Source organism: Lactuca serriola, chromosome 3 (genome assembly GCF_051521515.1).
Source record: "Lactuca serriola cultivar US96UC23 chromosome 3, Lser_US96UC23_V15, whole genome shotgun sequence".
In the NCBI taxonomy this organism is placed as follows: Eukaryota; Viridiplantae; Streptophyta; class Magnoliopsida; order Asterales; family Asteraceae; genus Lactuca; species Lactuca serriola.
Window position 1 is genome coordinate 58544716 of NC_136410.1, and position 14908 is coordinate 58559623.

The following is a 14908-nucleotide window of genomic DNA, read 5'->3' on the forward strand; positions in this document are numbered from 1 at the left end:
GTTTCTTCCAAAGGTCCAACATTGAGAGATTGAAAAACCGAATATGGCATCACATTGATCGAGGCTCCAAGATCTAACATAACACTTTCGACATGCAAATCACCAATGGTACAAGGGATAGAAAATATTCCCGGATCCTTGCATTTGGGAGGTAACTTCTTTTGGATAATTGTAGACACATTTGCATTGACTTGAATCTTTTCATTTTCCTTGAGTTTTCTCTTCTTGGTGCATAAATCCTTGAGGAATTTTGCATAACTTGGAATTTGCTTAATAGCATTCAATAGTGGAATGTTGATTTGGACCTTGCGAAAAGTCTCAAGAAACTCTTTCTCTTCTTCTTGTTTCTTTGAGGAAGCCAACCGGGATGGAAAAGGCGGTGGTATGACTAATAATTTGATGGGTTTGTTGGAAGGATTGGGTTGATCAACATTTGGCACAACCGGTTCCTTTGGAGGAACTACAACTTTTGGAGATTCCACAATGATCACTTCATCTTCGTCTTCTCTTGAAACTCTTTTAGGTTGACTTTCTCCAAGTGTTTTCCCACTTCGCAAGGTGATGACACTCACATTGGGGTTCTTCTCGGTTTGTGATGGAAGTTTACCCCTTTGTTCTATCTTGTTGAGAGCGGTTGCCAAGTCTCCAATTTGTGCTTGAATGTTGGAGAAAGTATTCTTGGTTTCTTGTTGAAATTGGGTTTGGCTTTGAGCAAGAGAAGTGACAAGTTCTTGAAGGCTCATTTGATGGTTACCACTTGATTGGCCTTGTTTTGGAGGGTGTTGGTAATTTGGAGGGTTATAAGAATTTTGTGGATATGGAGGTTTTTGGGATTGGCATTGTGGATGTTGAGGTCTCATCAAAATGTTTGGTGGAATTTGCTTTGGTGGATAAGGGTTGTTTTGGTTATTCCTCCAATTTGGGTTGAAATTGTTTTGAAATCCCGTGGGTCTTGGTTGACTTTGATATCCGCCCATTGCATTCACATCTTCCGGTTCACTTCCAAGTGTGGGACACTTATCCGTATAATGGCCTGTCATTGCACAAATACCACATACCATCAATTGTTGACCACTTCCCACCACCATTTGACTTAACACATTAGTCAAATCCAAGAGCTTTGATTCCAAGTGTTGAGTGTTGCTAACTTCACCAACCACTTGTGTAGAATTTCTCTTCATGTCATTTCGAGTCCCAAAATTCCTTTGATTTTGAGAAATGGTACCAAAAAGTAATCGGATCTCGTGAGGGGTTTTGTTGAAGATGTCACCACCACTTGAAGCATCAATCATCCTCCGATCTTTTTCATTCATAACCTCATAAAATTGTTGAAGAAGTAGTTGTTCGGGTATATTGTGTTGAGGACAACTTGTACACAAATTGTTGAAGCGCTCCCAAAAATCATGAAATGTTTCATTTTCCCCTTGACGAATCCCCAAAATGTCACTTCTTTGACTTGAAATGCGGGAGGTGGGATAGAATTTGCTATTGAAGGCCTTGAGTAACTCTTCCCATGTGTGAATAGATCCAGGTGGTAAGTTGAATAACCACTCTCTAGCTTTATCTTCCAAGGTGAGCGGGAAGGCGATTAGCTTGAAATCAACCAATGTCACATTTTCGGGCAACATGCGAACACATATCATTTGAAAGGACTTCAAATGCTTTTGAGGGTCTTCTCTATCCAAACCATGGAACTTGGTAAGTTGATGGATGAAACTTGACTTCAATTCAATCCCTCGGCGATTTGCGGGATAAAAAATAGCAAGAGGTGTATGAGTAACATCCATTTCAATCATTTGTCTAAGTGTCAACTCTTGAGGATGATTGGGTGGAAAGGGGTTGTTGGGATTTTGTTGCAAGTAATTGGGATGTTGTTGGTAAGGTGGATATGGGTATTGTTGGATATTGTAGATTGGTGGTGGATAAGGTTGGTAGTTAGTGTTTTGGTTGTAAGGAGGTTGTTGTTGTGGGTACATTGGGTTTTGGTACATTGGAGGGTGTTGGTAATTGGGTTGATTTGGGTAATGTACTGGTTGAACTTGAAAAGCATTGTTTTGAGGTTGGTTGTTTTGGTGAAAGTGTTGGGTTTGTAGTTGTGGTGGTGGTTGATAATTGGGTTGGTTTTGAGGAGGGGCTTGATTCCGAGGTGGCATATCAATGAGAGGTTCTTGTGGTTGTTGTCTTGGTTGATGGGGTGGGATAATGGTATCTTGATTGATTGGGTTTGGGTTGGGATTGTCAGGTGGAGTGTGATTCATGGCTATGTGGTTTTCAAACGGAATGTCTTCAAAGGAATGACCAACAATTGGAGAACTCGGTTCGGTGTTGGTATCACTTGAAGTATGAACTTGATCTTCTATGTTGATTAGTGGAGAAGAGTAAGAAGCTTGAACTAGTTGTTGTTGCTTTGCTTGTTTGACTAACTTTTTCAACCTTTTTGCTTCTTTTTCAATTTCCGGATTGTAGAGTAGTTCACCGGTTCTTGTAGACCTAGGCATAAACAATCAAATAACAATAACCAATTTCCCCGGCAACGGCGCCAAAACTTGATGGGATGTCAAGCCCACCAAGCAAATTACACCCTTTGATTGCTAAATAAATGTAATATAATGGTAAAAAGAGGTATCGATCATCGGGGAAATGGTTGTATTCAATCACCAATGCAATTCAATAGAACTAGTGAAATTAAACTAATTAACTACAATTAAACTAAAGGGGGGGGGGGGTTTGATTACTTGAAAACTAAAATACTTGAATAACTAAAAACCTTGCAATTAAGCAAGTTGATGAGATGCTCAAAGGTTGGAAATAATTGGTTAACTAAGGCAATTCAACACAATGAACATTTGTGTGTTTATCATTAGGATCTAATACAAAGCTTATCCTTCATCCCAAATTGGTTATAGCAATCATGAAGCATGATATGCCAAGATTCCTCATAGGTAGTATGGAGGTTGGGGAAGCCCACAACACACCTTCTTAATTAAGATCAAGGGTCAATTGAAGCAGTTAATCCCAAGAAATCAATTAGCTTTAAGAATGAAGGAATCCCCAATTCCTAGAGGATGTCAAATGCTTACACATCCATAAAGGAGATATGATTCATAAGCTAGAGATGATTTCTACCATCATAAAGCCTTTGTTCTAGATAAATTCAATGATCTAATGCAAAATCAATGAAATAAATCAACTATTGCTCAATGAAAAATCAACCATTGCTCAATCAAATATTAAGCTCATGATCAAAGCATCAAATAAGCATAAGAATTGCAAACTAGAATCATAAACAAGGAATAAATTGATAATCAACATAAATCCTTCAAAACCCACAAACATTCATTGGTTTTCAACCAAAGTTAACCAAATAAGAGTATTAGCCACTCATGGCAACAAAGTAACAAGAACAATAATCTAATTGCATAAAGAAACTACCTAAGATTTGGAAAGATGAAAGGAAAATGATTTCTAGCTCCCAAAATCGCCTCTTGCAGGTCTCCAATGGTGGAAAAACATGAATGAGCCTCTAGATCTGATCCCCAAGGGTTATGGTGTGCCAAATGACCAAAATGCCCAAACTGGGCAGTTGCGCAAGTACCCGCGCGACGAAAATTCCACCTGCGCAAATGTTGTTGTAATGCTATTGGTCCACCAAGCCACTCCACCCTTCCACTACCAAAAATTCCTTTGGTCCCCCTCATTGTCCATGTAATTTGAAATGCACCAATCATCATTTAGCCACCAAATGGATGCTCCAAGCCCAAAATTAGAATTTTATGATCCATCTTCACAAGCCCAAATAATACAAGCTAATAACTTTCAAAGCCCAATTCTTTTTCTTTGATTCCGCCAAGCCCAAGAATGCCTCGGGAGCCCACTAAGCCCGTCTCCAATCAAACCGCCACCACAACAAGCACCGAAAAACCTACAAAATATCCCATGCAACATAACAAGCACCCGGTATGATCCATAATAAAGAAAATAAAGAATATACAATGCAATAATGATAAAAAGATCTAAAAAAATTTTAAAATAAACTAATAAAAATAAGAAAATAAAATAAGCTATCACTTTTACTGTTTGTATGATTATATACAGACAAAATTCTATAAAAACCAGTTTAGTGATTTTTTTTCCATATTCACTTTTTTTTTCAAAAAAACCAACTTAACATGCTATAAGAGGTTTCCTAAGTTAAAATAATTCTTTTAATATTTGATTTAACCATCCGATAGATTTGTGTTAGATTTAAGCATAACTTTTTTAGAACAAAACTTTTCTATTTCCCATTTAACAATTAAACTTTATTTTTTGGATTTTACCACAAAAACCAAACCACAAAGTGCGGTTTTGTTAGTTTGAGCTATTTTGGTTTTCCAGACACAACTTATTGGTTTTTCGGTTTGAAATAATTTTTTCGGGTTTTTCATTTTTCGGATTCTGACAATATTGGTGGCGAGAATAAAATATGTTGCTAGAAACCCAAAATAAACACACATGCCACACAAGTCTAATCATAACTTTGTTTACAAATGTACTTTTAAGTATCATGCTAATACGTGTAAGTGAATGAACTAATATTTGATAATTTCATCATCCAATTTTGGATATTTCAAATTTCTTTAATAGTAAATTGATAATTAAGAAGACGATTACTTGGCCTTTTAATATGGCTAAAGTATAGTTCTAAAAAAGTTTTATGGTTAGCGTAATATTATATATTCATAAACATGGTCTTAAAATATATTAACAATTAGTGATTTAGTGTAATGTTACTTTTACAATTATATAAATGAGATTTGCAACGCAAGTAGCAAGTTGAACCTTAATATTACTCTAATAGGAAAAACTAAAATATTAAACAAAGAGAAGAAAAACTCATTTAACTTACCAGTCATAAAAGATATATGGTTATATGACCATCCAAAACTATATAATGTTTAGATATTAAATGATGCTACTTCGTGGATGATAATCTAGTATACAAACTCCAAGTTTAGAATGAATAAATTTTTTGAAAATACTTAAACAAAGTATCCGAAAAATAATCCGGTGGTCAAACCAGAAGAAAAAAAAAACTACACATGTTTGAATCAATATATATATATATATATATATATATATATATATATATATATATATATATATATATATATATATATATATATATATATATATATAGTTAAAAAATAAAAATAAATGAAACTACGATGGTTTTGGATAGAACTATGCATTTTTGTCATTTAATGAGATTGTTATGTAGATAAAGATTGGTGTATAAGCCGTTTGTTTAAAATAGTTTGATTATTTGATGTTCAAAATAACCAAAATTTTGATTTTCAAGACCAATTTCATTTTGATATATGACAATGTTATAATTGTTAAATGTTTCAATACATTCCGTTTAATATTTCAGCACGACACAATACATTTGTCACGTCTAAATTCGTATATTTTTTAGTTAGTTCCCATATTTTTTGAAGCAAGTCTGCAACCGAAACTTAAATTTATTGTGATATACAAATATACATATGATATAGATATGAAGATAAAAAATGATAAACCGTATTATTTGGACGACCTATGTGGGACCCACCCCAATGCCTACTATGTGACACATCAATCGTAGAGCACAATAAATATATTATGTGTACCATGTTTTAAACCATGTACTTCTTTTATGGAATGCTGGCATATAACTATTAGGCTACAATTGTAACGACATGCATATGGAGATATGAAGAGAACATATAGATATAAACAAAATATGGTATATTTACAAAATATACGGTTGATGATGATCAAATGATTGATTATTTGTAGGAACTTATGAAAGATAATTGCAAGTCCGTAATTCTTTCTATCTCATATTGGTGGAAGGAAGAAATTTTAGTGGGTTTATCTTGATAGACTTTCAAATGCATGTTTTATTTAATCAAGGGATGAGCCAAGCTCACATATGTGCATTGGGCATGACACATCGGTTGTTGCTGGGAGCTGGGGAACTTTTCTTTCTAGCGAGGTTCGGGATCAGTAAGGTTGGACCATCCCGATTCATGAATTTCGCGCAATAACAAGACGGTCAGCATCTATCCCTTTCTTATAATCAGTCGCAAATGATCGATAGGTTTATAGACAAAACTTTGTAATCATATTAATAATAATTTGATTTATTTTTCGCAAATAATCAACATATAATTCTCAATATTATTTTTCGATTTACTTACGTGACTATCGGACATGATATTCAACATTATTTTGATCAAACAATGCATGTCGACATTTATATACATGTCGATTTTTCTAAAATGAGAACAAAATAAGTTCTCTCGGTTCACTCCAAGTTTTGAGTTTTCTATTGATCTGAACCATATAATATTTGCAAACAATCTGTTATAGTCGGTCTATGATGTTAACTTAGAAGTGTCACTGTCTTAGACAATGTAACATCATAATCTTGATTCAGTTATATGTATATATACTTGTGTTTCCTATGGGTGCCACACTCGGGAGGGAAATAAAAAAGCATACTAACCACACAAAGTTACATGTATAAGAATAATATATTTTTCATCACCCAACATAATTAATTACATGACCTACTCATTCTTTCAATATCAAACCATACCATGCTCCACGTTATTCAGTTAATGGGTACCACTATATATTTATTTTAATGGGTACCACTATATATCTATTTAAATAATGACAAAAAAAAAACAAAAAAACAAACTTAAATGGGAAAATGAAATATAAAACATATTGAATGAAGTCTTCTTGATCATCGACTCTTTCACAAACAGTAAATGTATCGTATAACCGTGACACCTTTAACTTTCTTTGGGCCAACTTGGTCATGTTGTTGATATCCTTAAATACTTTTTTCTTAGCCAAAAAGTTGGTTTTGGAATACACTTTTTACAGTTTTGGGTTTATTTAGGATGGTTATTGAATATTTTATTGTCGGTTAACCAGGATTTGATACACTTGAGCCATTAATTAAATCGTTGTTAGTCGTAACTCGTAAGTCCATTCCTTTGTGTGACAAATCGGTTTGATCATACAAGAAAGTTCACGACCAACTATAAGTCTGTAATAAACCGATACCCTAGAAAACTAGATCATGTGCTCGAACAATCTTGGATAAGGCCATATCAACCATCATGACACATACAATTAGAGGAACCAACAAGAGTCATATTAAAAAAGAAATCAAATTTGAGAAAAAAAATAGTATCAAGTCATCTTTTTTTCATTAAAATTATCTCATATGTAATCACTAACTTACTACTTATTAGTCTACTGGGTAAGACACTCCCTTCTCATATGAGAGGTTTAGTATTCAAATTTTAAGAATTCAACTAGGAGTTGTTCAGGAGATGTTGTAAGTATACATCCTACTTATGTATCTTATGTTGTCCAAATAGCGAGCTCTTTCCCTTGTCTTTGAAAAAAGCAGGGAGCCACAGTGGACGAATGATAACTCATTTAGGGGTGTTTGGGATTCAGGGAGCCACAGTGGATGAATGGTAACCCATTTAGGGGTGTTTGGGATTCAGAGAGCCACAGCGGACAAACGTAACCCATTTAGGGTTGTTTGGGATTTCTTTTATAATGACTTTTTACTTTTTTTTCCTAAAAAAACAAAAATGTGTTTGGGCAATAGGAAAATTCTTTTGAAAATGACTTTTTGAATAGAAGAAAATAAGAGGTTTCTAAAAGTCATTGAAACCTGACTTTTTGTGACATTTTATTGTTTTATATTTAAAAGTTAAACAAAAAGTCTTTTTACTCACTTTTTGTTAATCCAAACACATTTTAAGGTACTCTTTTTGCAAAGGTTCTTTTACAAAAAATTCTACAAATGTTCAAAAGTAATTCCAAACACCCTCTTAACCATGAAAAGTGATTAATACATAAGAGTTTTTCTAAATACACAACAATTTAGGTTTTATAAAGTTGTATGATACAACATTTTAAACCACAAATTGTTATGTATGAATAAGGCCGGTTCTTAAGAATTAAATATCTTTAAGTTAAAGGCTCAAGACGAGCCAGAAAAAATGGCATTTATTTTATATATATATATATATATATATATATATATATATATATATATATATATATATATATAACCTGCGATATTTTATATAAAAAAAATTCAAAAAAATATTTTGGGATCTCTTATGCATTTTTATGATTTTTAGAGTTTTTTTGTTTTCCATAGAACCTAAACCTATATATATATATATATATATATATATATATATATATATATATATATATATATAGAGAGAGAGAGAGAGAGAGAGAGTTAGGTTATTTTGTTTTCACTATCTATTGTGTGCATGTATGACTGATTCTGGACCAATCATTTTAGTTATTTTAAGAAAGTAATTAATGCTTATTAAATGCTGAAAATGTAATTAATACTTATTATATCTTCAACATGTAATATACATTAATTACTTTCTTAAAATAACTAAAATGATTGGTCCAGAATCAGTCATACATGCACACAATAAATAGTGAAAACAAAATAACCTAACCCTATATATATATATATATATATATATATATATATATATATATATATATATATATATATATATATATATATATATATATATATATATATATATATATATATATATTGGGTCCTGTTCAACTGCCCGTTCCCAACCCCAACCCCCACCCATACGTATGAAAAAAAAAATTGTTATTTACGGATTACCTCCTTTTAATCATATGTAACCAAACATAAAAACTCTAACTCTACAAAATATCTATTGTTTTGTCGTTGTTGCGTATTGAAGTAGGAATAGACGCGGTGAATTGTAGCTATTATGAAAAAGATATCGCCAAATTAGTCAATTTCCGTGTATAAACATGATTGCATATTCGGTTTATAAAATTACTTTGAGACATTAACTGAAAAAAGGTGGCACGTCAGTTCAAAAACAAGAATTTAATACCTAATAAAAAAAATCGAAAAACTGCTACAGAATGGAGTATTAAACTTGCAATCGGGTTATCATTCCATATAAGATCTAATCGAGAATTTAGACATGATCATGGTTTGAAAGAGTTTACAAATTACAATTACAATTATTATTAAAGATCAAAAAAACATCACATCACATGGTGCTAAAAATTATATGACGGTCAATTTTATCTGAAATAATTAAAATACTGATTTGTTCAGATCAATTAAAAATTAGATGTGCTGCTGTCGCAGGTTTTTTTTTTTTCTGGAGCGGTTGAATTGTTGTTGGAGTTGATAGAAAAGGAAAAAAATAATAATAATGGAATAATGAAAGTTTATATGTCATGGAGAGATATTAGATAAGTAGATACTGTTATTGCTTATTGGGTCATTCTTATGTTAGAGGGCCCAATTATTATCTTTGTAAAACTCCGTCTCCACTTCAGTCACTTTTTACCCAAAAGTATGATTCGTTTGAACATTTTTTTTCATTTTTTGATATAATCTTGTTGCTGAAAATGGAATGTTCGATTTATACTACGAAAACATTCATTAATTTTTTTTTCCAAAAAACAACATTTTAATAGAAATTTATGAAAATGAAATAGGTTGAATTTGAAGGCATAATGGTTTACTGGTGCTAAATTACTGGAGTACTATTTACCTTAGCTAAAGTTGTTTTTGCGCTAGCTTTTTTTTTTTTTTTTTACATAACTTCAAGTTTAAACTCTAATTTGAAAATTGTCATCCAATCCTTTGATGATTGTTAATCGCTAATAATTGAGGTACACAAACGAATGCACACATTAATACTCATCATGCATGATGGATTACTACGTATAAACAAAACCTACAATGCAAAGATGAAATACACTTTTATAAGTGCCTCCTCTTCTTCTTTCCCTTAATCAAATATTTAATATTTAATGTAGATTAATCAAACAGAATCAATTTCATCCCCAGACACCCTCACGCAAGAGGAGCTTTGACTTTTGACTAAATCAAGAATCAAGACTATGACTACTTATTAGAGAAGAGGCAAATATGGATACCAATTACATGTTAAATGAGAGGACACAAATAAGGGTTAATACCTCATATTCAAAATGTCAAAGACAAGATTTCCAGATTTTATAATGATAAAATAACACTAAAAAAAAAAAGCTAACCACAGAAGTTGAGCTTCTTCATGACTTTGGCATATGCTGCTGGGACTAGGGCTGGTAGTCTACCTCTTCGTTTTGCAATTTTGGACTGCATCAACCAACATCATACATCATACATCATACATCATGTATGGCATTGGCATAATATATGCATATAGCAAGAATTAACAGCATTTGATCCTTGACATTCAGAATAGCATGAATTTTTCTGGCTTTTTACTTTTTTACAGTTAATGTATGGCATGCGTTTTATTTAAAAATTATAATACTCAATTATTCTAAAATGGTGGATAAAAAAAAAGAGGATGTTAAAAACATGCCTTTAGATGAGCATTATGTCGTTTGCCTTCCTTCCACCTCCTAATCTGCCCATCTTTCATAGTCCTAAATCGTCCCTTAAAAGACCTGATAAACATAACTTCTCTCTCATTCTCATTCTCATATGCATATGATGCTGATTCACAAAGTTTTTTTTTATTTTTTAAATTGAATAAAGAAAGGTATATGTACATACGAATAGGATTTCATTTTGATTTTCTTGAGCTTGGAGACTACAGGGGTAAGTGGCTGCCTACTCTTCAACTTCCTCTTCCTTTGCTTCAGAGTAAGATGCCTCACTTGCATCACCTGTATCACAAAGCTACAATGTTATTTATTATCACTACTACCAATTTAGCACTTCAATGTTTGAAAACAAAAAATAACCACAGTGATTCCTTGGTAAATTTCAATTGCATACCAAATTTAAAAATATTGAGTGAGCAAACTTACAGAGAGAGGAAGTGAAGAAGCCCGATTGGAGCTTTCTGTAAGTTGTTGTAATGTTGAAGATAGTAGTAGGGAACCAAAATTGGGAGGAGAAATCATAGAATGAGTAATTAGGGATTTGTTGCTGAGATTTGAGGCGGCAGAATGGAAGAGACTGTGGTGGAGGTGGTGGTGGTGGTGGTGATGGGGGGAAGAAAGAAGCTGTTGAGGTTGAGGTTTAGAAAACGTTGAAGAAGATAATCCTCCGAGCAATCGGAGCTTGGAGCACCATCTCTGCATTCTTTTCTGGGTAGTTCACTTTACGCCCTAGAGATTGATCCAAACGACCCCTTTAGTTATTATCATTGTAATAAATCTATCAATCTTTATGAAATTTGGAAACTTTTTACATGAAATTAAGTATGTTTGTTATAATTTTTATGCATCTATGCTACTACAAATACAATACTCCACTTCGAAGATTTGAAAAGCATAACATGTGCATTACTAAAAAGTAACATAACATATTAACATATCAAACCAACTCAGTGTTTCAGAAGCATCATAACAGAACATGAACTCATTGTAATACAGATAAACTATTAGGACTGAATGAAGTCTCTTGTTCCAAACTAGAATAGTGGGTGGTATGAGCTACATCCAGTTACAAACCGACTAAACACTACAAAATCAAAAAGGAAAGTAGATGAAATTCAAAAAATTAGAATTGGAAACAGATGAAATGGAGCAATAGAACACGATTCGATCAATCAGACATCAGGTTTTCAAGTTCAAAGCACATTCGAGAATAGAAAAGGACTGCAGCGATTAATTACAGAGATAGAGAGTATGAGAGCGATGCTAACGTACCGATTTCTTGCTGTTGCTGTTGCTGGGGGTCTCGAATCTCGATCGAGGGATCGCCGATGGAAGCGATTAGAGAGAAAGAGACGATTAGGTTCGATTTCGAGGGCAAGCGAGTCCATTTTCTCAAGAGATCTGTCTGATCCGATTCACAGCCCGTTAGCTCACCATTTCAGAGGCTAAAAAAAGCCCAACCATTTCACATTCATTTTAAATTTTTACAATACGATTACTTTGATAAAAGAATAGAGGGTTTTTTTTTTAATTATCTATTAACTTTTTAAAATATCATAATTTGTCAAAAACATAAAATTTTGATTATCTTATATGTCAAACAACAAAACACATTTAAACATTTCATGTACACCCTTTTAGTATAAGTGTGTATTTGATATTAATATTTTAATATTACTTTATAGTTTTCAAAAAAAAAAAACACTTATAAAAAGATACACAAGTTTATAGACTCCTTGTGACATTTTAAAGGTCATAGAATACGATCAATAGCCAATGACGGTTTATAATTACCCATGATCATAAATCTTATTAGTAACGAATAATAAATATATAGTGTTAAACAAGTATTAGTATTGACAAGAAATTGTTAAAATAGAAATATTATGCCTTCAACTAATGCTTTTTTAGTAAAATATGTAAGTGTTGTTATACAAAACATTAAACCAGTATAGTAAAATTGTACTTCTTTTGTAGTACTTTTTTTATACTTTTAGTTTTATTATTGGTATGTGTTCTCTACTTTTATTCATCATTGTGGGCTTATTCATCATTGGTATCTTTGTTTTTTTACTTTTAGTTTTATTATTGGTATCTGTTCTTGGTTTTATGTCTTCTTTTTATTTTATTTTATTCATCATTGTGGGCTCTTGTTTCATATTTTGGAGTTCATCCATGAAAGAAACACCTATATTCTAGAATAGAGGTATGATTGCCTACATCTTATCTTCCCTTACCATATTTTTATCGGATTTTTCTTTTTGTTGTGTTGTTGTTTTTGTCCATGTTGACAAATGTATGAATATATAGTGAATAAAGAGACAAGTAACTAGACAAGACAACAACACCGCTTCCAAGTTCTAACATCGAACCTACCAAAAAGGTTATGAATATTTTTTCTTCCGATAGTTAAGGATGCTTCAAAACATAAAACCATTTTTGATATTTTTACCTTTTTACCCCATTTTTGACAAATTAGTCATTTTTAATCATAATGATGTTTAGCTTCATGTGTTGGTGATTTGTTATCATCAATATTATTTAATTGTAATGGGATTAATTTGTTGACCAAAGGTGATTTTGATAAATAAACAAGTAAAGAAGGTGTGGAGTACACACTGTTTAAGTTTGATCAAGTTTTCAAAGTACACTGTCATTTAGGGGCAAAGCCCCTAAACGAACGGGGGTTCGGGGGCAGCGCCCCTGGAAGCGGGTTTTGGTCTCATTTTTCAGACAAAGATCATAAATTCGGTTTTGGTCTCATTTTTCTGGTACAGACGAAACTATCATCAAAGCATTCTAAATTCTTGTCTCTCTGAGTTTTATCCGATTAAAGAATATTGGGAGTACCATCCAAATGTTTTAATTTGAAAGTGTTTTACACAATTTTCAGAATTCCAAGCCTTACTATACCCCAATTTCTAACACCATGTTACTTTACTCCAAACTCACACTAAAAGTGTTTTAAATATGTATAAGGGTTACTAGGACTTTTTAAACAAATTTCCTTTGGCACTATTTGATATTTTTCTAATTTAGACATCCTATTTTGCTTAATTTTGATTTTTTTTGAGTTTTAGGATGTCATTTTAACACCATAGATATCAAAGCATTTCCTATTGGGCTCTTTTATGCAACTTTTAGCATTTGACCCCTTAAGGTTTATGAAAATACAAACTATTATACATCCTACATTTTCCACAATGTTACATCATTACAATTTCATTCATCACTCTTGTGCACACATATGTGCTAAAACAATAATTTTCTAGTTTGATTGTTTTTCTTATCACTTTTATGTTTAACCGAAATTTCACTTTTTCTCTTGACCCCAAACTTCTTTTTTCTTTCTTTATTGTTCTAAGATAAAGAATCATAACAGTTAAGTTTTGGATCATTTTGAAAATAACTATTTTCACTTTCACAACACTAGGGGTGCAAATAACTATTTTCTTTATTGTTCTAAGATCGGATCGTTAAGAGTTCGACTCGAAACCGATTTTAAACGAGCCCGAGCCGAGCTCGAGCTTAATATTAAGCTTGTTTATTAAACGAGCTCGAGCTCAAGCCTATGTCACAAAGCTCGATTAGGTTCGCGAGCCTAAACGAGCATTTATATAATATTATTTATTATTATTTATATATATTAAAATAAAAACATATTAGGGGAATTATGAATTTCGGGTATTAGTAAACGAGCATTTTAACGAGCTCGAGCCGAGCTTAAGCTTATTTAGGCACACCCAATAAAAACGAGTCGAGCCCGAGCCGAGCTTGTATAACTCTTTACGAGCTCGAGCCGAGCTCAGTAAAAGAAAGTTCGAATCGAACCGAGCTCGAGCTCGAGCCTCATATAACTTAAACGAACCCGAGTCGAGCCTGGTCAGGCTCGGGCTCGGCTCGGCTCGTTTGCACCCCTACACAACACCATCTTAATTGTCGTTTTATGAATTTTAAGCATTTTTTATAAACTTTAACATTTATCGTTTATAACTCATTGTTCATGTTTTATCAACTCATTCTAAGTTAATTTTATTCAATATATACGAAAATAAAAAATTTGTCATAAAGTAAATGAAAGTCAACTTCTAAGAGCATTACGAGTTGGTCTGAAGCAAAACTTTAAACCCTCCTAACTCTCATGTATGAACTCAAAATTATTCATTTCTCAAAACTTCTTTCTCTGTTCCGAATAAATGTTATGTTTAAGAATCAACTGATTTGGATAAATATAGCTTTAGTTATGCAAACCTAAACATTGGTACTTAAACACTTTAATTTTCCAGACTTGAAAAAAATTTGCATTCCAATTTTATGCAAAAATAAATAAATAATGACTCATAACTTTCCCTTTTCAACTCGGATTAGGTTGATTTGTTATCTGACAACAAAAAAAATTATTGTTTTTTTCATT

At 32.4% G+C, this 14908-nt stretch overlaps 1 protein-coding gene across 1 annotated transcript; it reads right to left on the reverse strand.

Annotated features, from left to right (window-relative positions):
* Positions 1-9989: 9989 nt before the first annotated feature.
* On the reverse strand, positions 9990-11909 carry LOC145092372 (Ribosomal protein L35). Its single transcript, XM_079030302.1, has 5 exons — positions 11767-11909; positions 10921-11223; positions 10664-10776; positions 10470-10554; positions 9990-10237 (listed from the first exon to the last, which is right to left on the reverse strand). The coding sequence occupies exons 2-5, from the start codon at positions 11194-11196 to the stop codon at positions 10148-10150; spliced, it is 564 nt and encodes a 187-aa protein (XP_078886428.1). The 5' UTR covers positions 11197-11223; positions 11767-11909; the 3' UTR covers positions 9990-10147.
* Between the last annotated feature and the right edge of the window lie 2999 nt (positions 11910-14908).

Excerpts from the sequence above, each read along its gene's own strand:
- LOC145092372 (XM_079030302.1), bottom strand. The coding sequence starts at position 11,196 with ATGCAGAGATGGTGCTCCAAGCTCCGATTGCTCGGAGGATTATCTTCT. Across the intron at positions 10,777-10,920 it reads CTTCTTCACTTCCTCTCTCT|GTGATGCAAGTGAGGCATCT; the intron begins GTAAGTTTGCTC and ends TTTGTGATACAG. Across the intron at positions 10,238-10,469 it reads GACATAATGCTCATCTAAAG|TCCAAAATTGCAAAACGAAG; the intron begins GCATGTTTTTAA and ends TGGTTGATGCAG.